Source organism: Lampetra planeri, chromosome 19, assembly GCF_965212315.1.
Source record: "Lampetra planeri chromosome 19, kcLamPlan1.2.h2, whole genome shotgun sequence".
NCBI classification, from domain to species: domain Eukaryota; kingdom Metazoa; phylum Chordata; class Hyperoartia; order Petromyzontiformes; family Petromyzontidae; genus Lampetra; species Lampetra planeri.
The window spans coordinates 13,417,148-13,445,027 of record NC_136125.1 but is presented as its reverse complement, the minus strand read 5'-3'; the positions used below and the strand labels follow the sequence as shown (position 1 = coordinate 13,445,027).

General features: G+C 49.5%; 1 protein-coding gene across 1 annotated transcript in view; it reads right to left on the bottom strand.

Annotated features, from left to right (window-relative positions):
• The window catches only part of LOC144724161 (ubiquitin-like protein 3), a 145,145-nt gene that overhangs the window by 15,198 nt on the left and 102,067 nt on the right, over positions 1-27,880 (bottom strand). The window contains exons 2-4 of the mRNA XM_078603083.1: positions 18,490-18,598; positions 11,650-11,736; positions 1,156-1,233 (exon numbers count right to left, since the gene is read on the bottom strand). Of these exons, the coding sequence (XP_078459209.1) occupies positions 1,156-1,233; positions 11,650-11,736; positions 18,490-18,598 (274 nt within the window). The remainder of the gene's footprint in view (positions 1-1,155; positions 1,234-11,649; positions 11,737-18,489; positions 18,599-27,880) is intronic.

The following is a 27,880-nucleotide window of genomic DNA, read 5'->3' as shown; positions in this document are numbered from 1 at the left end:
CTGGGCCTCCCCTAAGTCGACTCAGCCTCAAATGAGTACCTGGTGCGATGTGTAAACATCGCCACTAGGGAGACAAAGGCAGCCGGGCGTGGTGTTGGCCACCCACCCCCTCGTGTGCCGTGCCAGCCTTCATAGGTGCTCGCTAACAGCACTTGCCCCTACAGTCTGTAACGGCTATAGGGGGATCTTTGTCTTTGTAAGGCGATGTGTGCGAGTCGATGTGTGTGTGAGTTGATGTGTAAGTCGATGTGTGTGTGGGTAAGTCGATGTGTGGATACGTCGATGTATATGTGTGTGCGTTTGAGTCCATATGTGTGTGTGTGTAAGCCGATGTGTGTGTGTGTCTTTTTCACCCGGGCAACGCCGGGTACTTCCCGCTAGTCCCTTATATAATGTAAAACGCAATGCATTCGTCAATTGAAATCGCGCTCGAGAAATAAACTTTTACTGTAAATACAATAAAAAACCAGTGATGATTAAACTAATCCGTTCACAAATACACGATTAGCTACGTGGATTATTAGAATATAAGAACTGACTAATTGATGAAACTGTCAAATCTATAGAATAACAAACCAGTCTCTCTTTCTTTGTACAACGACATCTCACCACACCCACTCTGGGAGGTGTGATTTATGGTCTGAAAACAGGTGACGACTATTGCCAGTTAAGGTAAAACGAGTGAGAAAAATACACAAGATTAACAAAAGCAAAAATAAATTCGTGCTGGGCTGGAGGAATGGGGCTGTGACCTTTGCCCCCAGCGATCGCTGATGCTGTTGCTGCTTTTATTCTTCGGATGCTCGTGAATTATGCAGCAGCGCAGTGCGGAAAGAAATACAATGGAGAAATAGCATGAATAGTGATGCGCGTAGGTTTATGGCTGCTCCCAGTGAACGGCGTGGTGAATGATTGCCCCCCTGAAAAGGGTTTGATGGCACAGGTAGGGTCTCACAGTAATTTTCATGCCAATTTTTGTTATACTGGGTGCTATTTAAATTAACCTAGTTATTATTTCCAGCTCGACGTCCATCGTGTTGCTCCTCCTCGTAGCAACTTTCTCAATGCAGCGTCGCGGCATCTGCGATGTGACTTACGGTCGCACCCCCCCACCCATCCTCCCCCTCCTCCCTTGTGCCCATCCCTCCCCATTACCTTGGGAGTTGGGCTCCGGCAGTGTTTCCCTGGCAACCAGGTGCATGACCGTCGTCTTTCCCATGGGAAGCTTAAGAGCTGAGGCAGGGTGGGGAGCGGGGTGGGAGGAGAACGGGAATGAAGAGCACGGTGCCGTCAGCTGGAGCACTTTCAGCCCCAGTGCAAGCGACGAGAGGCACCATCAGCAGGAAAGCGACGAGAGGCACCATCAGCGGACAAGCGTTTCCTTCTCACAATGGTACCCAGTGGATCGCTTGATTCGCACAACGGCTCAAAGCCACTCAAGGAAATTTTCTGCGAAAATTGCTCCGGGTTTTAAAACCAGAAACCGCTCGTTTGGCCAGGATGGCAAAGTTGGGCTGGGAGAGATGCGCAAGGATCTGTGTGTGCGTGTGTTTTAGTGGGGTATACAATAGCCGCTGGTGGATGAGGCTTAGTAGGGTATACAATAGTCGCTGGTGGATGAGGCTTAGTGGGTTGTACAATAGCCGCTGGTGGATGAGGCTTAGTGGGGTATACAATAGCCGTTGGTGGATGAGGCTTAGTGTGGTATACAATAGCCGCTGGTGGATGAGGCTTAGTAGAGTATACAATAGTCGCTGGTGGATGAGGCTTAGTGGGGTGTACAATAGCCGCTGGTGGATGAGGCTTAGTAGGGTATACAATAGTCGCTGGTGGATGAGGCTTAGTGGGGTGTACAATAGCCACTGGTGGATGAGGCTTAGTAGGGTATACAATAGCCGCTGGTGGATGAGGCTTAGTGGGGTATACAATAGCCGCTGGTGGATGAGGCTTAGTGGGGTATACAATAGCCGCTTGTGGATGAGGCTTAGTGGGGTGTACAATAGCCGCTGGTGGATGAGGCTTAGTGGGGTATACAATAGCCACTGGTGGATGAGGCTTAGTGGGGTGTACAATAGCCGCTGGTGGATGAGGCTTAGTGGGGTGTACAATAGCCACTGGTGGATGAGGCTTAGTGGGGTGTACAATAGCCACTGGTGGATGAGGCTTAGTGGGGTGTACAATAGCCGCTGGTGGATGAGGCTTAGTGGGGTGTACAATAGCCACTGGTGGATGAGGCTTAGTAGGGTGTACAATAGCCACTGGTGGATGAAGCTTAGTGGGGTGTACAATAGTCACTGGTGGATGAGGCTTAGTGGGGTGTACAATAGCCACTGGTGGATGAGGCTTAGTGGGGTGTACAATAGCCGCGGGTGGATGAGGCTTAGTGGGGTGTACAATAGCCGCTGGTGGATGAGGCTTAGTGGGGTATACAATAGCCGCTGGTGGATGAGGCTTAGTAGGGTATACAATAGCCGCGGGTGGATGAGGCTTAGTGGGGTGTACAATAGCCGCTGGTGGATGAGGCTTAGTGGGGTGTACAATAGCCACTGGTGGATGAGGCTTAGTGGGGTGTACAATAGCCGCGGGTGGATGAGGCTTAGTGGGGTGTACAATAGCCGCTGGTGGATGAGGCTTAGTGGGGTATACAATAGCCGCTGGTGGATGAGGCTTAGTAGGGTATACAATAGCCGCGGGTGGATGAGGCTTAGTGGGGTGTACAATAGCCGCGGGTGGATGAGGCTTAGTGGGGTGTACAATAGCCGCTGGTGGATGAGGCTTAGTGGGGTATACAATAGCCGCTGGTGGATGAGGCTTAGTAGGGTATACAATAGCCGCGGGTGGATGAGGCTTAGTGGGGTGTACAATAGCCGCTGGTGGATGAGGCTTAGTGGAGTGTACAATAGCCACTGGTGGATGAGGCTTAGTGGGGTGTACAATAGCCACTGGTGGATGAGGCTTAGTGGGGTGTACAATAGCCGCTGGTGGATGAGGCTTAGTGTGGTGTACAATAGCCGCGGGTGGATGAGGCTTAGTGGGGTGTACAATAGCCGCTGGTGGATGAGGCTTAGTGGGGTGTACAATAGCCACTGGTGGATGAGGCTTAGTGGGGTGTACAATAGCCGCTGGTGGATGAGGCTTAATGGAGTGTACAATAGCCGCTGGTGGATGAGGCTTAGTGGGGTATACAGTAGCCACTGGTGGATGAGGCTTAGTGGGGTGTACAATAGCCGCTGGTGGATGAGGCTTAGTGGGGTGTACAATAGCCGCTGGTGGATGAGGCTTAGTGGGGTGTACAATAGCCGCTGGTGGATGAGGCTCATCTGTGCCATTAAGAATGGTCGGAGAGGTGCTGTTGCATGTGTAGTAACGCTTACGACTCGTTGACACCGGAGTTGGAGGCACACTTGTTTATTTGAATACCAACTTTGTGACATACACAATTGAGGGGGTATCGGCCCCCTCACCCGTCTATCTGAGGACACACCTCTAGGCTAACCTTAGCCTGCCTCTGAGTCCTCCACTAATGGGCTAGGGGAGGCTATCTTGGCCCGACACTGGTCAGTCGGGCCCGGTACCCAGAGTCCAGACCAGCACTGGCTCTGGCTCTGGTACCACGCCACTGGCTCGAGCCTGCGCGGTCCTGATAAGGACGGCGTACCAGGGGGAGTCCAGGGCTCTATCTCAGACGTCTTCCGCCTCCTCTTCTTTAGCTAAACATCACTGCCGAGCCCCCCGATACATTCCCCTTTTATACACCCCCCTCCCTGAGGGGTGGGGCCCCGGGGGATCGTAACGTCCGAAGCGCGGACGTCGTAGAGGGCACCTGCCCGTGCACTGACGTAGCCCCGCCCACTGTGCTTGTTTACCATAGGCTGCCATGCATAACGGGCTCTCTGTAACAGCCCTACATCACTCCCCCCCACATAGCATGCAGCCGTCCCGGCTGCCAACATACAAAATTTGACAATAAAGGTGCCTTCACCCCCTGACGTGTGCCTCACTATTTTTGAACCATAACAGGAACCAGAACAAGACACAACAACAAGATGAGAAACAACCCGTCGCACCCCCCCGAATAAATACGAATTCCGTAAAAAAAACAGCTTATATACAACCAGCAGGGAACCCACCCCGCACACACAACAAACGGTGAACCCAACATATGTACATCCGAGGAGCGGGAAACACACCATCCACACAACAGCCAATAAACACAACAGCTATGTACACATTTTCCGGCCTCACAACAGTTTGCGCATTTTAGCGCGCGTCCTTGCAGCGGGCCCCTCACACGGGGTAACCCCGCGTGGCGGACCATCAGGTGGCGACTGTCCGTCTTGAGGTGAGCATTCCTCTGACTCCGCGTGACCCTCGGTATCCGCAGGAGGGGTGATCGGGCGTGAGCCCGTCACTCCTGATGCTCCTGAAGGTGGCACAGCCGGCAAGGCATCAGGTGAGAGCGACAGAGACAGACCCAGCAAGTCGGCCGACCCCCCACATGTTTGGCCACGCGCGTGTGAAGTGGGGTCGTGTACCGCAGCGAAGGGTTTTAATCTGGAGGGGTGCACGAACCATCGCCGCTTCCCCCACTTGATGCGCACGCACTGCGGACGTAACACCTCCACCACTTCCACAGGGCCCCGCCACGGCCGCACAAGTTTAGAGGAGGTTGCCAGTGGCACCTGGGGGCAGTGCAACCATGCCTTGTCCCCCGGCTTCCACTGCAGCATGTGCGCTCGACTCAATCTGAGGCGCTCATTTGCCTTCTGACGGAGGTCAAAATTTTGCATTGCAGCATCCCGTGCCTCGGTCAATTTGTCCAGATTAAATTTAACGTGGTCAGCCAGATTAGTTTTTCCCTGCGGCACGGGGATCCGCAACTGGGCACGAACAGGCGGGTCTGGTTCTCGGCCGTACATGAGGTAAAAGGGAGAAAACCCCGTAGCCGCATGGGGTGCCATCCGGTACGCCGCCAAGACCCCCTGAATTTGTAGGTCCCAATCCGTTTGCGAGTCCGAAACTTGTTGTGATAACATGGACGAGATGGTGCGATGCAAACGTTCGACCATCCCGTCAGTTTGTGGGTGATATGGGGAGGTCCGAATTTTCTTTGTGCCCAGGAGATCGCAGACTTGTCTGAGTAGTTTACCGGAAAAATTTCTGCCCTGGTCGGTCAGCAGCCTCTCCGGAGCACCTTTGTCCAGGACATAACCCTGAACAAAGGCCTCCACGATGGCTGCTGCCGACTGGTTGGCCAAAGGCCAGGCCATAGGCCAGCGTGTAAAATACTCGACACCCGTCAACAAATATCTATTCCCTCTGGGGGTGGCGGGGAATGGTCCCAAAATGTCCAGAGCGACCAGCTCGTTTATCCTGGACACTTTGATCGATTGCAAGGGCGGGTTAGACTCCCGTGCCGGCGGTTTGCGTTGTGCACATTGAGGGCACGATCCCAACAAATCCCCCACATCCCTCGTCATGCCAGGCCAGTAAAAATCAAGTTGCAGCAAGGCGAGAGTCTTTTGGGTCCCCAGGTGTAGGAGGCGCTCATGAGCGGCCCATACCACCCTACCCCGCAACCCAGTAGGGACAACCAGCCGATGTCGACGTGACTTCCCGTCCCAATGCATTAGCAGACCTTGGCACATTTCCCATGCGTCGGAACCACCTCTTTTTCCCCCCGCCGCACCGCCAACGCGACGTCGCCACCCGAGGAGGGAGACATCCTCCATCTGGAGGCGCCCCCATTCAATGACGGGCAACCCCAACAGGGAATCTTTGCCCTGTTGTTCGATCGAATTAGGAACCATTGCATCGTCGTCGTTGGCGGCCGCCAAGACAGGTACCGATGTGTCCCCTGGAGGCCTGCAACGTCCAGACCCCAGGAGGCATGCACACTCGGAGGTGGTTGGCAAGCGTGACAGAGCGTCCGCGTTGGTGTGGCGAACGCCCTTACGGTATGTGGTTTGGAAATCGTAATCCTGGAGGACCTCCAACCATCGGGACAATTGTCCCGATGGCTGTTGGACCCTCAGGGCGTACTGCAGTGCCGCCTGATCTGTGCGGACGGTGAAATGCCGACCGTACAGATATGGGCGATACTGTTGGACGAAATGGACAATTGCCAACAGTTCCCTACGGGTGACACAATACCGTTGCTCCGCTGGAGACAACACCCGACTGCCGTACGCAACCACATGTTCCACGCCGTCAACCACCTGGGAGAGCACGCCCCCAATACCCGTGTTGCTCGCATCGGTGTCGAGCAAGAACGGTTTTGAAAAATCAGGGTAAATCAGGGGAGGAGCGTTTACCAAAGCATCCCGAAGGGAGCAAAAAGCAGCCTCCTCCTCCTGACCCCAGCAAAACCGAACCCCTTTAGATGTTAAAGCATGTAGGGGTTTGGCGATAGTCGCAAAATTAGCGACGAAGCGTCTATAATACGACGCAAACCCAATAAAACTCCTAACCTCTCCCACTGAGGTGGGAGTCGGCCAGGAGCTTACACACTGCGTTTTGGCGGGATCGGTAGAAATACCTGAGCGCCCCACGATGTGCCCCAAATAACGCACCGACTCGCGTAACAAATGGCATTTTTGGGGCTTAAATTTCAAATTAGCAGCCCGCATCTTTAGGAAAACCGCCCGCAACCTCTGGAGATGTTCCTCAAAAGTTTTGCCAAAGACAATGACGTCATCCAAATAAATCAGGCACGACTCCCATTGCAATCCAGCCAAAACCAATTCCATCAACCGCTGGAAAGTTGCCGGCGCTGAGTGTAAGCCCATCGGCAACCGGTTGAATTGAAACAGGCCGTGCGGAGTACGGAAAGCAGTTTTAGGCTTTGAATCATCGTCCAGAGGAAGCTGCCAGAATCCCGAAAGTAAGTCCAATGTGGAGAAGAATCGCGCTCCCGCCAAGGCGTCAAGCGATTCGTCCATCCGTGGGAGCGGGTATGCGTCGGCAACCGTAATTTTATTAAGGCGCCGAAAGTCAACGCAAAACCGCAACGAACCGTCCTGCTTCTTAACCAGGACGATCGGCGCTCCCCAAGGGCTGTTGGAGGGAGAAATTATGTCGGCGGCTAGCATGTCATCAACAGCCGATTTGACATGGTCCTTTTCGGCGGGACTCAACCGAAAAGGATTTTGGCGTATTGGCACGCTGTCACCCGTATCAATATGGTGACGCAGCAGATGAGTGCAGCCCAAATCGTATTTATCCCGACTGAAAACGTCGGAAAATTCCCTCAGTAGTGTCTTAAGACGTTGGCGCTCTAAATTTGACAGGTCCGTCGATCCCGCGCAAAGCGCCTCGAGCCACCCTTCATCGCTGTCTGAATGTGGTCGCGGTGCAGGGGCAGCGCCGACATGACTCGCGACGGGTTCCTCACAGGGCACCGGCGTTGCGTGAGCAAGCACGGTCCCCTGTGGGACCACCACCGTCTGCGAGCCCACATTGAGGACCGCGATGAAGGGTTCTCCATCCCCTCTCACTATGGTCTGGGCCGGGAGTAAATTAGGTCCACTGACCCCGGCCCTAGACGGTCCCAGCAAAACCCCTTGAGCCCCAATGCCCTTAGCGAAGGGCCGCCGAAGTCTCAAAGGAATTAACATTTGCGCCCCCGGAGGAACGCGCACCGTTCTATCTACGAACGCCGGCACCGTCGCGAACGCCGTCCGGCTCGTAGCGGGGGATGGCAAAAACGCCATGCGTCGGCCCGATGGGAGCTCAATGCATCCCTGGTCGATTAATATCCTAATCGGCATTTTGGCCAGGAAATCCGTCCCCAGCAGGCACGGAACCGCCAGCGAGGAGGAAACAAAAATCGGCCCAGATAATTTAATATCCCCGACACAAATTTGGGCTCGAATTTGTCCGATGATGCCAAGTGAACCCCCGTTAGCAGCAAAGAATGGCACATTAACAGGCATCCAAGGACGGCTCTGGGCAGGGAGAATGTTATAAATCAACTCCGAAATAATGGTCGCCGATGCTCCTGTATCGACCAAGATGCGAACCTCCACCCCATCGATGTGACCCACAACGGCCGACGACCCCGACGACGCGGCTACAACCCGATGGGCCAACACGGACCACTGGCTGGGTTCAATGTGAGTACCCAGAGCGGTGCGTGTTGGTGCCATGGTACGCGATATTGGCCCCCCCTTCGCTGCGGTGTTTAAGTGTGCGACGGGCGTGTGCGTGGGCCAAACGTGAGGGGTGCCGCGACTCGCCGGATTATGATGGTGGAGCTTGTGACGAGGGCCGGCGTCCCGTTGAGGTGTCGTCCCGCGCTGCCGAGGAGAGCGGCACCCCGAGGCGACGTGGCCCCGGATGCCGCAGTTGTAGCAGCGTGGAAGCGCTGGTGGCGACGATGGACGTTGTAGATGGCTTGAACCGGCCCGGTCCCCCCGCGCTCCCGCTCCGTGCTGCCGTCGATGGTTGATGGCGCAAACCTCTTCCGCCGGGAGGGTGGCCGCAGCGACGGCGCGCCCGCTCGCCGCCTTGCTGGCCTTCCGTCGTTGAGAGGACAGGTTTGCGTGGAGGAGACGGGCCGCTTGGAGGGAGCACATTTCTGCATCGTCCTGTGCGACAATGACGATGTCTAAGTCGTCCGCCAGCAAAAGTATCTTTTCTGTCACCATGGCGTCGATCCCCTCGTCGTCCATTCGTGGAAAGGCTTCCTTTGCCAGCGCCAGGAGGCTTGTACGGTACGCCAGGGGCGACTCCTTCGTCCCCCGCTGGCGATCGTAAAAGAGTTGACGACAGTCCGATGGTGGCCCATACACAGCGGACAGCACTTGCATCGCCTTCCGCAGCGTGGAACGCCTCTCCTTCGTTGCCGATGTTAGTGTGGCGAGGGCGTCGCTGTCGAGGAGTGCTGGCAGTGCTCGGAGAGCCTCGGCGTCTGTCCACTGTGCCATCTCCTGGTGAGCGAGGAAGCGCCGCTGGAAGCCGCCCCAGTCGCCCTCCTCGCCCACAAATTCTTTGAGCGGCGGCAGTCGCTGATGTAAGGCAGCGGCTGCAGAGGACGATCGCGCTCCCTCGTCTCCCTCACTCGACTCAGCGTCGGCCCGAAGCAGCGATGGCATCGCCGGTCGCACCCGTGGTGACGCGGCAGGTACTGTACTCCCGCCGTTGGACGCGATGCTTAGAGCGGCCACGCCCTCAACAGCAGCTGCGGCGATGGCGGGAGTTTCAAAATGTTGCTCCGTTGAAATGGCGGGAAGGCGCTGTGGTCGTTGGCTGCTGTCGCCTCGTGGCGGTCCCGCAGCCCCCAGCCGTGTGATGTTATCGAGCATGGCGGCTGCGGCGTACAGCAGCTCGGCCAGCTTCGCGTGCGCCTGCCTCAGCCCCTCCGTCGACGGCTCCCCTTCCTCCAGCTGCTGTGGCGTGGATGCACCCAGCCCCGGCTGCTCGATGGCATCTTCAGCCGTCTCGGGCTCTCCAACTGCAGCGGTGTCCTCCGCTCCTGGTACTCCGACTCGAGTCGTCCGGCGTGTATCCATGTTCGTACTTTGTTTCACTTCTGACGCCAGATGTAGTAACGCTTACGACTCGTTGACACCGGAGTTGGAGGCACACTTGTTTATTTGAATACCAACTTTGTGACATACACAATTGAGGGGGTATCGGCCCCCTCACCCGTCTATCTGAGGACACACCTCTAGGCTAACCTTAGCCTGCCTCTGAGTCCTCCACTAATGGGCTAGGGGAGGCTATCTTGGCCCGACACTGGTCAGTCGGGCCCGGTACCCAGAGTCCAGACCAGCACTGGCTCTGGCTCTGGTACCACGCCACTGGCTCGAGCCTGCGCGGTCCTGATAAGGACGGCGTACCAGGGGGAGTCCAGGGCTCTATCTCAGACGTCTTCCGCCTCCTCTTCTTTAGCTAAACATCACTGCCGAGCCCCCCGATACATTCCCCTTTTATACACCCCCCTCCCTGAGGGGTGGGGCCCCGGGGGATCGTAACGTCCGAAGCGCGGACGTCGTAGAGGGCACCTGCCCGTGCACTGACGTAGCCCCGCCCACTGTGCTTGTTTACCATAGGCTGCCATGCATAACGGGCTCTCTGTAACAGCCCTACACATGTGACGGGACTGTCCTGTGCTCCTACAACGTTGCCAAGCCAGTTGCTTAATCGTTGCTGGTTGCACATTAAGGCTGAAAGTTAACGATGGTGTCTTCACGTTGAATTTATGGAGCACCATCTCAACCAAGCAATAAACGTGGTGATGAAGGGACAGCACTTATCTCGACTTAAAGCTTTCGTGACTGCAGGAATTAATATTCTTTGGGTCTTTCGGTAAAGTCACGTAGATAGGTTCAAAGAAAATAACAAAAAACTACGACGTTTCGATCACAACACAAGCGATCGTCAGGACGATTGCTTATGTTGTGGTCGAAAAGTCGTAATGTTTTGTTATTTTTTGTTATTTTCTTTGAACCTATCTATGTGAATTAACCGAAATACCCAAAGAATAGCACTTATCTCCCCATACAGCAGTCACACCTTGTCCAGGATCATCCATCTGCTCCATTGAATAACAAACCGTGGCACTTCATGGTGGAGTCACACAGCCCAATGTAATTCTGAGCACGCCGATTAGAAAAGCCCCAAAATACAAAATGCAATGACTGCTCTCGGATCCAGCCTCATTCATCCCGAGCAGTCGACAGCTTGCAGAAAGTTAAATGCACTCTACCTTTGTCATAAGAGCTCCATCTCCAAGGTCGTCATAACTCCTACTGTATCCACTCCCTTCTTTATCCCTTCCAACAATCCCTTATCCCCGATCCACAGACTCTCATTATGTACAGTGCAAATACAAAGAGTCTGAGGTTAAAGCAGGTATCCCGGGCTTCATTCGTTCTCACCAGAGGTCATGCGGTTCCTTTGGCCATTATTACGCCATCCATCGGTTTCGTTAAATTAAAGTTTCCGTGTGGCTCCACAGGATCTTCTGACAGGCTCTAAAACTGCAGTGCTGGCAATGAACACCCGACTATACAAATCAATGAGTAGATTCGCCAAACACCACCCAAGCCCCAGCACTGTGCTGCATCCCAGACTCTTATGTGCAATCTTTCAAAACAATGGCAATTATGAAAAAAATGTTGTTTAATGTTGGGCTATTGGCGAGTATACTCATAAATAAGCCACCCAGCTGTAACTGTTGAAATAGATTTGCATGCGTACATTTTTCTCAAAGAGACCAATGGCGTGGAGCACGATTTCACTAGCAGCTTTGAGCCAGGAGTGACGTGTACATTCAATAACTGCCCGAGGTAGACATACCCAGCAACCGTAATTAAAAAGTGTCCTTTCAAAATACAAGTTTAATTTGTTCGGAAAACTTTTTGCATGTTACATTTTACTCAAATCTGCAGCCTTCTTTGGTGAAGTTATTCAAGAATTTCTTGCAGTAAATTGTAAACGTTTGCCATCAAATAGTACAGCAGCCTCGTAAAAATGTCACAGGAGGGATATTAAAACAAAAACATTTGGACTTCTTGTCATCACCAGTGGTGGCACTGAATCAGTGGTTGGAATTCCACATTCCAACGACAGAGACAGTTTAGCATGAGCGGTAATTATTGGAAATGCAACTCATTCAGACGATGCGCTGCTCATCTGCGTTACCTGAGAGAGTGACGGTGCCATGCAGAAACCGGCCCTGGTAGATGAGCCTCAGTATGTTGGGACTGCTCACCTGCTCCTCCTCCCAGTCTATACCACACACACAAACACATGTGGACAAATACAAATATCCCCGTATAGCCTTAACAGACTGTTGGGGCAAGTTCTGTTAGCGAGCAACTATGAAGGCCGGCACAGCACACGAGGGGGTGGGTGGCTAGCACCATCATCAGCCACTTTTATCTCCACAGTATTGTTATTCACACACAGCACCAGGTACTAATTTAAGGCTAAGTCGACATAGAGAAGGCCCATGACTGGTTCAGTTGATTGCTTCGGATGTTAGCTGTGGCAGGCGATCTGAGTTAAATTCCAGGAATTATCGGAACTGCAACGAGTTCAGATCATTTTGAGAGCTCTTGGACAAAATTTATGAGACCCAATGAGGGACCCTAAACACTACAATAATTACGTGATTATTATAAGTATTGTATTTCATTTGCTTTGCAATCCACTGAAACCGATGTTTCTGGAGGACTCAGGTCGCTGGGTTCGTGGCACGGTGCACTAACCACTGCGCCACAAACCCAGCGACCTGAATTAGATGATTGGCCACGGCTTACATCAAGTGGTGAGTGAGATCTGACCTTATCCTGGGCTCCCCCTTCACCAACACGCATGAACCAGTGTGGTGAAGTATGTTCAAATAATCACCACGACCAACACTGTGTGGGGAGGCCTTCATCCAGTAGTGAATTGACAAAGAATTGTGCATTCTTTTATTTATTCCTATAATTGCATTACCTTTTCGTCTTCTGTATTGTCATGAATGAAGCGATTTAAAGTCACGAACACATTATTGGGCTGTATCACTTTTTTAGAAATCCTTTACCAAAGTGGATCCTCATAAAAATTGCTGTGAAGTCTTTGGGAGGCATCAGTCTTGGGGTGCTTGACCAATTCATTAATGAGGACTTCTGATGACGCCTCAGGAAGTCGAATCTTATTCTTTCGTACGACTGATGCAGATGCAGAGCAACAACAACAATTCACATTCAGGTGGCCCAGTCAGACAACCGCATCAGGAGCAGCAGCAGAGTTGTGTATCGCTGTGATGTCTCCTTCGTATTTGTGGATCGGGCATTGTGTCATTATATATTGTACGGTCTGTTCTGGATGACCACAGTCGGACACTCGAGAACTTTTAATTTTCCATTTGTGCATCAGGTATCTGCATCTGCCATGGTTTGTGCAGTTGATGGTGTTTAAGGTGGACCATGAACTTCGTGGAAGATCAAACCCAGAGATCTTCTGCGTTAGGTCTTTCACGAGGTATTTGCGAGTTCGTTTCATTCAGCTCTCCAAGCTTCATCGGGGTCGAAGTCGCATTGTTGAAGGTTAAGCGCATGGGTCCAAAAGGGCTTGCATGACTTATCATGTTGAATGAATGCGAGAAACATCAGCAGGGTAAGGACTCCTACTTCCCTGCCACTCAAAGCGATTACATTGTTAGGATTCAGGGTCATGTTTCCAAAGGAGATTTTTATTTTACAATTCAGTGAATGCAGCAGACACTAATGGCTGCAGGGGTCGCATGAACCCAGCATATACAACAGAAATGAATTGAAAAACAATGATTCCTACACGTCCCATCAATGTATTTCACAAGTGCTTAAGAATCGCTACTAATTCATGAAAAAATCGTCACACCTCTACTACACCTACACGTAAGGTCATTTTGTCAATCCACTGCTGGATCAGGGCCTCCTTCCAATGCTGTATGGGTCATGGGGGTACGTGACCATACTTCACCGTGCCCGTCGGTGCGGGTAGGTGAAGACGGCAGCATAGACGTTGGATCAAAGTACAGTACAATATTGCATTTTGTCGCACGGCCCTCTGCTGTGAATATAGACCTACACCTCTATTAGAAAGCTGAAATAAAATTACCCTATTTATAAAACTATAAAAAATGGAATAACTAAGAATACTGAATAAGCCTAATGTGGTTTTCTTAAATGTACATCTTATATATTTTCTATTCCACTCTGTAAAAGGGGCAGGGAAATTAAACTCTGTAACTAGATTACAGGAAGATGACGAGAATGCGACTGTGAAGACGCTGGACTAAAATGACGACATCAGCCACTGTGAGATTCGCACAGTCGCCTCTTGCTATGGAGCAGAGGATCCCAGCGCACGTCAGGATCCCAGCGCACGTCGGCGCGAGCGACCGCAAGGGGCTCCTCCTCGCTTGCTCAAAACCCAACCGTGGCTTGCAGCTCGGTGTTCTCTTTGGATGGAAGATTTTGCAACAAACAACTGGTGGCGGCGGCGGCGTGGCTGTGATGTAACAGCGACAGCCACAGCTCCAACCGCTCACACCACTCACACCCGGCCCTCACAGCATTCCTACAGCTACATTTCCAGTGAGCGTGGTTGTAATATTTTATCATTTCACCCATAGCCACACGGTGATATTTTATTGTTTTAAAGGCATACCGAAAATTAAATGGTCCAAATTATCAGCCAGGGTAATGCATGGCCTCTACAAAATCAAAGCTGAGGAGGCTTGATCTTTTAACTCGCTATACAAATGCACAACTTAATATTCTTTCATCTTGGGTTTGTTAGAAAGGCTCTCGTGTAGTCCAGTGAATTTGAAGACTGTGAGCAAAACAGCTTTCTAAAAAATGTATTCAATTGTACTCAGCCCCAGGAGACGGGCATGTAGTGGCAGAGAGAGGCAGGGTGAGAAGGGCTCACTGGAGTGGTCACAGATGCTCCTTTGATGGGAAACCAAAGTATCCCAAAATACAGGTTTGCCCACTGCGTGAAGATTTTGCTCACACACGCTGTTCTTTATTTCCCCATCTGTGAATAAAGACCCTTGCTCATGAATGTTTTGGTCAATTTAGTGTTCTGCATAAGGAAGGAAACCCAATGGGGTAACGCAGGCTTGGGACATCGGTCAGAATCCTACACTACTTTCTTCCTCCCACAAATTCAAAACACTCAATCTGTGATTAAAGAATGGGGCAAACATCGCACGCCTTGTTCCAACCACCACTGGAAAGTGAGCCAGTCGGGTTCACAAGTCAGGCAAGTGGGCTTTGTCAAGGTCTTTGTGGTACCATTACCGGGCTAAGCCAAGACCAATCGGGCCGTGTGGCTTCCTTTGCTGAGCGAGTAACTGTTGCACGCTTTTACTCGAGCCATCCTCTGAAACTTTCGTGATGTCAAGGGGTCAACGTGGAAGAGAGATGCTGGTCAGTGATGTCCCTCGTCTTGGTCAACGTCAGGATTTTAGCCTGGGATCATGTAACCTAACCCCTGTATGATTAAAACCTTGTTTAAAATTTGTGTGTGTGTATATTATATGTTTATTGTTTTATGATCGCTTCCCTTTGGCTGTGGAGGGAAGGGAGTCGAGAAGAGGCCGATTCCAAAGAGCCACGTGGCGCACTAAAGGTTGGGATGAGACGTGGACAATGCTGGGGGATTCCAAGAACGATCCAGCACGGGATGAGTTTGATTTCTAATGGTCGTGGAAATGCAACGTCGGTGAATCTTTTCTCGATAAATTAAAATACTTCTGAGCTTTACGGCTGTCTGGTAGAAACATGGACACAAACTGCTCTTTTGTCAATCCAGTGCTGGATGAGGGCCTCTTCATGTGGGCCGTGGCAGTGTTTGACGATACTTCACCACACTGGTCAGTACAGGTTGGTGACGACTGGGAGCATAGACAATGGGCATTTCAAAATAAATACATTGGATTTTTCTGTACTGCCCTCTTATGTGCAACACAGTTTTGTAGCAGCCTATAACACCTGTTTTTTGCAATGACGATCGCCCATCCATGCCCTATCTGGGCTCAAGCCCTGCTGAGCTTGCGAGGTCTGATGAAATCGTGTGCTTTCTGGATGATTCACTCAAAAGGCATTTGAATAAACATGTACGTTTAAGATTGGATCTGCACTCTGTGCATCAGCACAAGAGCAAATGCCCCGATGAAGCACATCCATTGCTCTAATGGAAATCCTGAGCGACGCTGAGAAGTGCCGTTCTAATCTAATGGAATGGCCTGTAAGAGGGCACCTAATGGTGTGCAATCACAAGAGTGTCAGATGAGTTTAAATCTGCCACTGTGATCAAGAATGCCCCTGTTCCAACGCCCGGTAAGTCAGCCCCATGAAGCATCGTGGCACTCATAACCAACGCAGACTTCTTGGTGCAACTGTAGCTGGAAAATTACTGTGGACTAATTGTGCACAAGTCTCTTAAACCGCCGTGTTTATGTGAAGTGCTGAGTGGCTATTGGCCCTGTCGGCTCCGGAATATGCACCAATTCAGTTGCACATTAACTCGGCATCTTTGTCCTATAAACTCGCACTCAATTTAGAGCCGTACCCTACCACTGTCGTCACTTATGGGCCCCGTTATAAAATAAGAGCGATGCTGGTAAACTCTGCAAGGCAGCTGGCTGTGTGTGTGTTGCTGCAATGCGGCTGTGGAGAACAGGTGACTTGTGTGAGCACGGTACGAAGCAGTTCGATAAACTCCCGCGGTTCAGAGTCGTCCTTTGATTCAAGAGTCGACGCGTTTTCTTGACTTGATTTTCCCCGTGGAATTTTTGTTTTGTTTCCACGTCTTTTCTTTGCTTCAACAAGCATATCTTTAGCATATAATTTACAGCTAATTATCACATGCACAATTATTTGTATGCACAGTTTTGTGAACACAGAAAGGGGAAATAATGGACGGTGGTTGGGAAAAACAAGTGCTGAACTTTGTTCTTTAATCGTAAAGGTAAAGGTGCCGCCCTGCAATTTGCTTTCCAACGGCACTGATGGTGGACGGCCCTCCAATAAGGGGAGATCTGTAGAGCCCCTCTAGAGGGTATTTGTCCTACCCATTCAAGCTGACCAGACATCTTGGAAGAGGTGGGGATATCCACACTTTATCCCGCCATACTTGACGTGCCGATTGACTGTGCTGGACCCATCTCTACTGCCGGGGGGAATTTGAGAAACTTGCATCATCGCTTAGCCGCGGTTGGTTAGGTACGGTGCGAAAGAAGCTCAACATACATATGTAGAGGAGTACCGCGAGTACACAACGAGAGGTGAGCGCGGGAAGAGGTGCAGGCCAAGGGATGAGTGGCGGAAGGTCGACGCATGATGGGAGCAGGGGCATAAGACGTCCGCCAAGGGGGGAGCTGGCGGAAGTAAGGGGCCCCGGGGAGGGGGGATATTAAGGGGGGACATCGGGAGAGAGAGGAAGGAAGAGCTGAAGGAAGATGTCCCGGGCAGAGAGAGAAGAGGGGGGGGCTACGGGCTGAGGAGGTGGGACCTCGCTCTCGGGCGGTGTGGGTTGACCTCCCGCCTGGAGAAGACGAGAGGGGAGACCGAGGGGTAGCCCTGACAGGGTAGTTGAGGAAGGGGTGAAGGGACAGGGTGTAGTGTGTACCCGCCACGGGTGGAAGTGTGGAGTGGAGAGAGAGTGAATAGAGAGGAGAGCACAAGTGAATAAATGGCAAGCAGACCTGAGTAAAGATCTGGCGCAGAGATGATCGAGGGTCGAGTGTAATGACAGCATATCTGCCACTAGGGGGATAGAGCGCGCACCAGGATAAAAGGGGAGCGCGGAGATGACGGGGGTCGATTGAGTGAGTAATGTTCGGTGGGTCTGGTCGTGGAGCTGCAATCGCCTCGTGTCTAGGGGGTTACGTAGAGACAAGGACGTCTACAACAATTATAGAACCAGCTCCGAAAAGGTTCTGATTAAGGTAAGTGTTAATACACGGATTGCACCCAACCACGTAGTGTGTCTTCATTTAAGAGCACTACACATATAATGGGCAGCCCAGCGGAACACGTGGGAACAAAGGTAAGACTTCCCCCCCCTCCCAACTCTTTTAGAGTTTTCTGATCCGTCGAATAATTAATAGGACTGATTTGTAACTTTGATCCTTACCCATGCATCGATAGTAAACATTTAATGTACAATTTTATTGAGGGACTGGGTTGTCTTGGTGTGTTCTGGAACTGTTTTATGCATTTTGTTCTTATACATTTAATTTATTTATATTTCTTGACTTTCTTAGCGTTCCTATATTTTAATGTCGGTTTTTGTATTGTTTGCTGTTGTAACTTTATGACTCGCCACTACTGGACATCTAAAAAAGAGCTTCACAGCTCATCGGATTCTTCCAGTCTAAATAAAAATTCTGATTCTGAGTAATCGATTACTTAAAACATCGTATAGTCCATATCTGGTAGGGGCCAATAATTCCACTGAACAACCACTCTCGATCTCTCATTACGCAGCGCTGATATTATACTGGGATCAGAATCGGTGACTTCATGAACGCGATGGCTCCAATCACAGCACCGGCACGTTGCAGGACAAAGACAACGACAAAGATCCCCTGTGTAGCCTTAACAAACTGTTGGGGCAAGTGCTGTTAGCGAGCACCTATGAAGGCCGGCATGGCACAGGAAGGGGGTGGGTGGCCAGCACCACGCCCGGCCGCCTTTGTCTCCCTAGTGGCGAAACTTACATACCGAACCAGGTACTCATTTGAGGCCGAGTCGACCTAGTGGAGGCCCAGGACCGGTTCAGATAATAGTCACTGGTGGTGGATTGTGAGCAGGAATTTAATCTGGGTCGCCGGGTTTGTAGCGCAGTGCTCTAACCGCTACCCTACCGCTCCCCACGTGGCAGGACACACACAAACACGTACACACACACACACGAGGTGGCATTACAATGGGGCTGACTGTTGCACAAAGACGCAACAGAGAGCAGTGGCAGTTGAGTACGGCGTGCGGGGCTCACCGACTGGCCAGTTCTCGTACACGTGCCGGGCGATATCAGCCGCCGAGTCCGAGGGAGCAAACAGGAACTCCTTGGTCCGCCCGCTCACAAGGATGAGCCGCAGGTTCATCTGCAGATACAAAGACAGATCCCCCGTACAGCTTGAACAGACTGTTGGGGCAAGTGCTGTTAGCGAGTCGCGCTCATGAAGGCCGGCACGGCACACGAGGTGGTGGGTGGCCGGGACCACGCTCGGCTGCCTTTGTCTCCTGAGTGGCGATGTTTACACACTGCACCAGGTACTCATTTGAGACCGAGTCGACCTAGATCAACACGGTCGCCACCTGCCCGCAGGTGTCTACACTGGTGTAGCCCTGAAATAGCCTGCTCATGCCACTGCTGGCAGCAGAGGCTCCCACTAGAGGGAGCTGTGGACAGCCCATCTCGAGGGTATTTGGGCCGATGTTGGCACCCTGGAACAGATGGGAGTATCCACATTTTACCGCACCACGTGACAAAAAATAAGAGCCTACTTTTCGAATGATGATTGTCAAGTTCGTTAATGTCCACTTCACAGCATGTCAGAATGTTGGAATTCGCATGACAAAAACCGGAGCAGTCATATTTTAAACATTGAACAAGCACCCTGGGCTAAAACCAGAGTTGATTTTGGTATATTATGTGAGGGCACAACGTACAGAAAAGTCCAAAAGTCCATTATGTAACTGCAAGCAGTGAGAAACACATCAATTATGTTTAAGGTCATTCCACGCTGCAACTCACATATTCCGTGTCATAACAAATAGCAATGGCTTAGAAATCAACTGGAGGTTGAGCGCTGAATGCTAGAAAACAATTAAATGCACAGGAGATGCGATGTGGATCCAAGATCGATATTTCTCAAACTCCCAGGCTCATACCTACAACCCAGCCTCGACTAAACTGACAGCCGCGTGCCGCCCACTCTGTCCGATTTATAACCGAGCAGAGGAGAATGTGCGGTGAATGGAGAGCTGGGATGCGAAGAGGCATCACGGATACAGAACCTTGAGAATATTTCCAAGATGTTGGACCACTAGTGCCTATAATGTTGGACAACCAGAAGTGCTTTGTGTTTAGTTTGTTGTCCTTCCCCCGTACCTCCGATAACCATGGTTGGATATGTATGGTGCGAAAGAAGTTCAACATACATACCTACATACACAAGGTACGCTCAGTGTAAAGTCAGCACGAAAAATAACAGGCAGCCTAACTAGCGTCCCTCGCAACACTGGGTCCCCTCCTCATGAATCAGCTTGGCACACAGCTCCTGGAAAAGGTGCTCGGGAATGCCGCTACCTTTGGAGCCATACATCTCGGGTGTTCTATTTCTTTACGTGATGACTAGACCCAGCTGACCTCACGGTCGCATGGCATCTGACTTGTCAGCTGCCAGTAGCTGGGTGGGAATTCTCTCCCAGCCTGCAAGTTTTTCAGTGCTTTAGAAACACCACTTCAGAATGTGTCACTGCACACGGAGTTATAAGCTCTGAATGCTGCTGCTGCTGTTCCTGAAGACACTGGGAGCAAACAAAAAGGGACGATTTTAGAAAATCCCTCAGCTACCAGGCTGCCACACACGGGCTGTGAAAATGTCAGCTTATTCTTTGCATCGTGTCGATTTTGTCACGCATCATTAAAGCTGGTGGTGGTGATGATGTAATGCCGCTGCTGAGTATATCCAGTTACTCGTACGCCCCCAATCACAACCAGGATTGGGCTTAGCTTGCTGTTTATCGGCTTCAGGCTCGCACTGCTTGTGAAGCAAATAACTCGGTTCACCGTATAATGGGGATCATATTTTTAACAGTTTAGCTTGAGACGTAAGAAAATGTGAACCTCTATGAGAGCCTTGGACAATCAGTGAAGTCAATCATTATCATCTTTGCTGGGCCCAAATTTGAAAATAAATTAAAATTCTTGTTTCTAGTTACAAGCATAAGAGCCTCAAACAGTGATGTTACTTTTTAAAACCAAATTTCAGCTTTCTTATCCTTCTGAAATATAGGAATTAATATCAGTCTTTCAGTAGCAATCGTCCATATATAATAGATCAGGATCTACATATTTTATACAAGTTCAGTGCTGACTGCCAAATTGAGGTGTAAATCCAGGAATCCGTGAGTTAAGTGAGCACTGTGAGTAATAACACATGCGAAATGCACTGACAATATTATGACATAGTATATCATGTATTTTAAATGCACTAGAATTTCGTTAAGTAGGGTGTAATGTTTATTACATGAACTGGAATACGCTGTGCAGTATGTAACGTACATTGGGGTGGAGTGAATAGAACACGGCACTGAACTCGGTCACCTGTCTTCGATTTCCTGCCAAGCTCACATCAGTGGCAAATAACTGAACTGGTTCTCCACCCCCACCTCTTAACTAACCCACACTGACCGTCGTGGTGAAGTATGGTCAAACAACCCTCACAACTGAAACGGAGTGGAGAGGCCTCATCCAGCAGTGTATTGACAAAAGGGCCCAAACATGTTATTGCTTTATAATGCATCGTGAAATGCACTAGAATACTGTTTGAAGTGAATAATATATAGGAAATTGATTACAACAGATGTAATATATATTATGTGCACATTATAAATGCAAGAGGACACCGTTGGGCAGCATTATATTTTCTGTGCCACATTTCTCGAGCCACCGTAAACACAGCTCGAGGCTCTGCAGTATGGACGCAGCCTCGGCGAGTGATAACGAGGTCCGTATCTGGGCAGAATTGCTCGCAGGCAATACTGGTCCCAGGGATTATTATGGCCATTAAGAGCTTCAATTCGTCCAAGTATTGATCATCTGACCTGTACAGCAGTGCTCGGGAGAAGCGTGCCGATCTGCAGGCCCGGGCCGGTGCAACTGTGGTGCTGAGCGATATGCCACATTAAAGCAGCTGCTAAGGTGCTTCCATCTCACGGGGAACTAATTTCTTTGAAGATATAGCCCTGCCGCTCTGAAGACTTCTTACGTGTTTATTGAATGCACCACCACAACCCGCATGTCTATGTGAAATCCACACACGTACGGGCAAGTCAGCACACCTTTGAAAAGTCGGGACGTTAAACCAAGCGCAGAGAAATAAGTTTCACGTTGATACACATACACACATGCTGTACAGAGTTACATGAAGACAAGGGAAGTCAACAACTCTTGAGCTTAAGGGAATTGTATTTTATTGTTATAATTTTTTCTATCTACGTGACTTTACCGAAAGAACCATAGAATATGAATTCCTGCAGTCACGAAAGTTTTAAGTCAAAATTCTACCAAACTACCATTAATATTAAATTTAATATCAAAGTTGTACAACAATAACATGAACAACCATCGGTTCATCCAGCGAATCCCTACCGACAACTCCCATCCGTTCATATGTAGTGACATACGAGGTGTCACTAGAGGGCAGCGGCAGTGACGAATGGTCCTGGAGGAGTGGTGGGGCATATCCCTGGCCACGGTGAGAGGGAGGGCGGGTGAGGACATGGCCCTTGAGGACACGTGACCAGACGAGGTGGAAGGGACTACCCCCCAAAGGGGGTGAGAGGGACACGTGATCGGGAGCCAGAACCCTCGAGAAGATTCTGGAATGGGGCGTGGCCAGGGGAGGAGCTCGCCCACGCCGGGGGGGGATAAAAGCCGGTGCGGAGAAGCAGGCGGGGTTGTCGTGGTTGCTGTCCCACGGAATGGAATTCGCCAGCCAAGTCCTCGGTCTTTGGGCATCAGACAAGCCGCCGAGAGCCGGGCAGAGTGTTAGCTGACCCAGCCGATTATATCGTGTTCCCGTGTGTGGTTATGTAGCTATCTGTGGTGGTCACCACCCTTAGTCGTTATCCCGTTGAGTGTCGACTTACCTGTTGTGTTAGTAAATAAAACGTGTTGCCTCCAGATTCAAGTGTGCGCCTCAATAGAACCCACGACTACACAGATAACAGCCAAGACAGCCCAAAAGAGGCTTGGCAAGTTTATCATCGACGAGTTTTTGCTTGACCCTCCCCACTGGTGTCACTCCAGTGATTAATTTAAATACAACGCAAGAGGCAATCATTCTGTTATATCAGTGAGTGCATCAAACTCATTAAGAGTCAATGCAATTTATATTTCAGTTTCACTTTTTTACATTGTTTCTAATGCCCCAGCACTATACATTTGATGTCATTCTATTTTTTAAGTTCCCCATAATGACCGTTTTGTGAACGGGGTTCTTCTGCTCTAAATGAAATGTAAACCCCTCCGCTTAAGCATCTGCCAAGTGCCTCTCATTGTTTCTGCTCCCCAAAGAGAGGGGCTCGCTTTATTAACTTGTGTGATGGAATATATTAACAGTTACCATTTCAAATTGATCAGAAGTGGAGGAGCACTGGAAGAAAGAGATTCTACTCACACAAGACAGAGATCCCCCATTTAGCCTGATCGACTGCTTGGCTAAGTGATGTTAGTGAGCACCTATTAAGGAAAGTATTGCAGATGTGTAATGAGGTGGAAAGACCAACTCCACGCATGCCTGGCCACTTTTGTCTCCCCACTGAATTGTGAACTCAATTTAGGCCAAATTGACCTCCGAGAAGCCCGGTCGAGATTTAGAGACCATGTCTTTGGTGTTGTTGTTCCCAGCCGGGTACTGAACCCAGGCGACTGCACGAGAAGCACAGTGATGTAGGACAATGCAGCCCTGGGCACTGTGGCTTCTTACAGGATTGCCACAGTATTATTTTCATGATAAGACATTAATTTTCACGATGTTATTGAATTTGTTATTTTATTTATATTTTGTCAGACCGATATTATTATCATGGAACTTATAATGCTGCCTATTGTGGTATCCACCATATCACGGCAATTTGGTTTATTGTCAAATTAATACTTCGGGGCCATCCATTTAGTACGTATGCAAAATCTGTCAATACCTGACCCCCCCCCCCTCCCTGTATGCACGTGAACCTTTTACACCCTCCTCCACCTGCGTACGTTCGCCTGACGCACCCCCCCCCCCCCCGAATCCTATTGAACGGCCGATATTTAATCCACGCAGAAACGATCAAGGATTAAGAATATTAACGTGTTTAAGCAAACAGTCCACAGCCGGACTATCTAACTCATTTGAAGGCCAATGTAGACAAATTATAGTCGAGGCTTCACCCCCCGCCCCTGTTTCCGATGTGTACATTGTCAGTAGACCCCCATACGCAAGCGTACACATTTGGGTTAACCACCCTCCCCCTCCATGCGTACATACTAAATGGATGGCCCCTTACTGAAAATAAAATGGTCGAAAATTTCTCGAACAGGAATCTCATATATTCAGTGAGGTTCTGCTGAATACACAAATAATTGTTATATATGCCACAAATAATAATGGCACTTTAATAAAAACAGCGAAAGGGTATGCAGTGGCATGGCCAGCTTCTAGAAATGCCGTTCCGAGTCCACTCAAGAGACGCTTACCCTGCGCAGCATCTGGCCACGCAGCAGTCATTTCAAATCACGCGACACCCAAGAATCGCAAAGCGCTGCCCAATTGATGCTGGGTGAGGTCACGCGAGAGCAGAGCGATACACAGCGCGACACACGCATTACGCGCCGGCCCGCTAGAGTGTCGCGGGCATCGCTCAATCAAATGGCTCGGAACACGAGTTGAATAAAGTGGCCTGCATCGCTGAGCACCTCGACGTAAAAGGTCGCTCGTTTGTTGGTCGTATCTCTCACGCAGAATCTCTCCCCCCCCACCCCCCCTTTCATTTCCCGTATTTTTTTGTTCCTCCTTCCCATCCCATCCTACTCCTGCGTGCCCTCTCTCAGCCTCGTCTGCACAGTGTCACGCAGGAGGCTGCGCTCCGGCATGACGCTGTGACTGCAAATGAGGCAATTTCCACGGAGGCCCTCGGTTCTCAGAGATGAGCGCTCCCCGCCATCGAGGAAATACGGCCGCAGTGTGCCACGTTGTGCCACGCTGTTCGAAGACTGGTGTGGGGTGGGCGATGGGATGCCTCCATGTATAAGACAGTACACATGTGATAGGCAACTGCCCCTATGGTCTGTGTTTCTGTGAGCATGTGGAGATTATCAGGGAATGGCAGGGAAGTGGTAAGCACATCACACTGCTTGGCTATGTTCAACCGCAGTGGCGAGCTGAATTTGTCCTGTGTCTCCTGAGTATGTAGAATGTATACATTTCAGAACTGGGAAGACAAAAGTGGCCACCTCAACCCAGTCAATGCCATGCCAGCCTTAATGCGTGCTCAAAACCAGGCCTTCGCCCTTCAGTCTATCTGCAAGGCGAAACAGGGAATATTTGTATTTGCATAATTAAATTGCGTGGAAATGGAACCATTGTGGAATATCTCTGCCATTAAGGTCACAGCTTGCCAGTTGGAATGGCAATTCGGGAAAAGACCACCTTCACTTCTGCCACTGATTATTCTAAACGGACTTTTACCCGAGGCAATGCATTCATTTACTTTGTAGCCCAGACAAGCCTCACTGAGTGTCAAGACTCCTGTAATGAGATATTTGGCCAATTCATTTTGTGTAAAAGTAACCGGAGTACCCAGAGAAGTCCGACAAATGCGAGAAGTCGGCACCGAAAGAGTGCGGTGCTGGCGCAAACCTGTTGTACCGCCCTTTGTATGCAAGAGTTAGTGGATCGTATAGATTTGTGAAAAGCTCATATCTAATGGGCTGCGAGGCTGCCATGGAAATGACAGTACAGCAAGTGAGTTTGTGAATCCATCAATTCTCTTCCACATGCAAATCTCTCCTTATAAAATATAAACATCCAAACCGCAGCACCTTCTTGAATAAGTTGAGATTCAATTAAGCTTTCCTGGCTAGACTATTTGCTATGCTGTCCCACAGAGGCACACAGTCGCTCCACACGTCGATGCCTCTTGCACAAGTAGACTTCCTCTGTATGGGCTACTAACTCAACCACATTACATTTAAGACATTCGTTGTCATACCCAGGATAAATTTCCCAACATATAACTACGTATCATTTCATTAACTCTACACCCATGTCATTGGCTCAGGGGGGCGAAGCGGCACAGTGAGTGGATAAGGCACTTCGCTATGCCACCGGCTACCCGAGTTTCATTCCTGGCCGACATCGGCAGCAACTGCCATCGCAACGGCTCCGACCATACCTGGCCAACGTGAAGTATGGTGAAACCAAGCCCCTGTGACCGACATGGCGTGGACAGGTCTGTATGCAGCAGTGGACCGACAGGGTCTGTAGATTGAGATTGTTTTTAACAACATCTCATGATTGTTCCTTCCTTTTTAATGGAACCCTCCCAAAGTAATCTCCTTAAAATGGCGAGCGTATTTCACCAATCTGTCAGCATGACGTACTATACTTATACACTGGGCTGTGAGCTTAAAATAAAATGGTTGTACTTAAAAAATAACAGAATGATTTGTTATTACGTAATTATATTATTTATTTAACAGAAAAAAGTGTAAATCGTTGTCTAGATCATGAGCGGATTAATTTTCCTCCAGGGGGTATTTATTTTTGTATCCATCCTATTGATTCCCTTAATCTTTTTAAAACTGGAACAACACTTCTTGCCTTAAAAACAACTAATTCGGAAACCAGGAACTGGAAAGCAGTCATGCAGTCAATCGCCTTGGCTTGGTTGAGACCACAGCTCCCCTCTGCAGTAACAATCCTCAGGATAAATGCAAAAGATACAGAAAGTAACGTGATGATGCCATGTTTGATTTTTCCCCGTAAGAAGCACTTAGTAAATTATTGTGACTGCTCATATGCGCGTGCACACAAAGGAATGTGTTTTTTGTCAAAAACGTCACCACGCATTGCAAGCGTCAAGATAATTGGCGACACTGTACCACATTTTAATCTGTCAATTCACATATTTCTCATCTACGTAAACTTCTTTGGAGATAAAAAAAAATCTACCCCTATTTTGAAGATGCATATACAACATGACAGTACAATTAAAATGTGTTTACACGCTATATTTAAATATAATTATCACCTCATTTATATATAAAAAAAAAATCAATGCCTTTACGCTTTTAAAGCTGTTAGCACTGCTCCTCAGGGTGTGTGCAAAGTACAATATGAATACATCCAAAGAGAATAAATTCATTTTTGGGGGTGGGGGGAGAAAATAAATCACTGACATACTCAATTTAACATTTATCTCCAGAGCTATGAATAACCGTGTCAATGTATGTAAATTAAATTGTTACATCGTCCAATATAAATTACGTCGCATCATCATTCATATTTCTCCTTCTTTCATCGTGACCGAGCTACACCGAAGTCATGGGGCATGCGCAATATCAACCGTTTGAATATATTTTATGTTTAAAACCTGTCTGCTATTCAGTTAACTGGAATATTATCTATATTTATTACAAACCGCCAGGTCAACTAACGATTGCAAAATCGTCTCGTGAGTAAAAAATGCAAGTACTGTATGTGGGCCAATGTAGCCTATCATCCCTCTGTGGTCAATAAAATAAGCACCACCTTCTGGGAAGTAAACACCATGACTTGTATGTATGTATATTGAACTTCTTTCGCACCCTACGTAGCCAACCATGCTAATCGGAGGTGCGGGGGGAAGGACAATAAACTAAACATGAAAAGCAGTTGTACAGAAATGAGTTTTAAATCGAGAATCAGTTTCCCATCTGTTGACTGCGGGACATCAGCGGCACGGCTCAGCTTCTGCAGTGGAAAAATTACTCGGCGCCTCCTAAGCAGGGCCAGGCTGGCTCGGCACAGCCCCTCGCGTCTCTGTGCGGTGGAGTCGAGGTCTCAGGTGTCCGACGGAGTGACAACGACGCAAAACCACAAACGCGGCATTATCCACCACTGGCTCAGGGCTGTAAAGAGAGATGTGAAGAGAGATGTCCATCAAGACGCTTTGGGTCCAATTCACACATTGGGGAATGATAATTTTCGCGTGGTTTTTCACACAAAATTTCACAATGTCTCTTTCACCAACCGTGAGGAAAAATTGCTGAGGTGATGCGTTTCCGCAGTTTTGTCAAGATGTCAATCTGGCCCCCTGACTATTCTCCACGGTTCCGCTTTTAACATGATAAATGACATCGAGTCTCATAGTAATAATTTGTTAAAGCTAACCTTTGCAGTTGTTCAGTTACCAAGTTATACATATGTTTAATTTAAATCAGTTTGTGTATCTGTTTGACTTTTTGATGAGGTTGTTTTACGATGCTCAGTGAGTTTAGTAAATGGAAAGTGTTTTTACATTAAATCAAAGCTGTTCATGAGTCACCTTCAAATATTCCGGTGTTTTGAAGGCATTACACGAGAAAGTGAAATCTCCAGCTACAAGTCACGCGTAGTACGTGACGTACTACG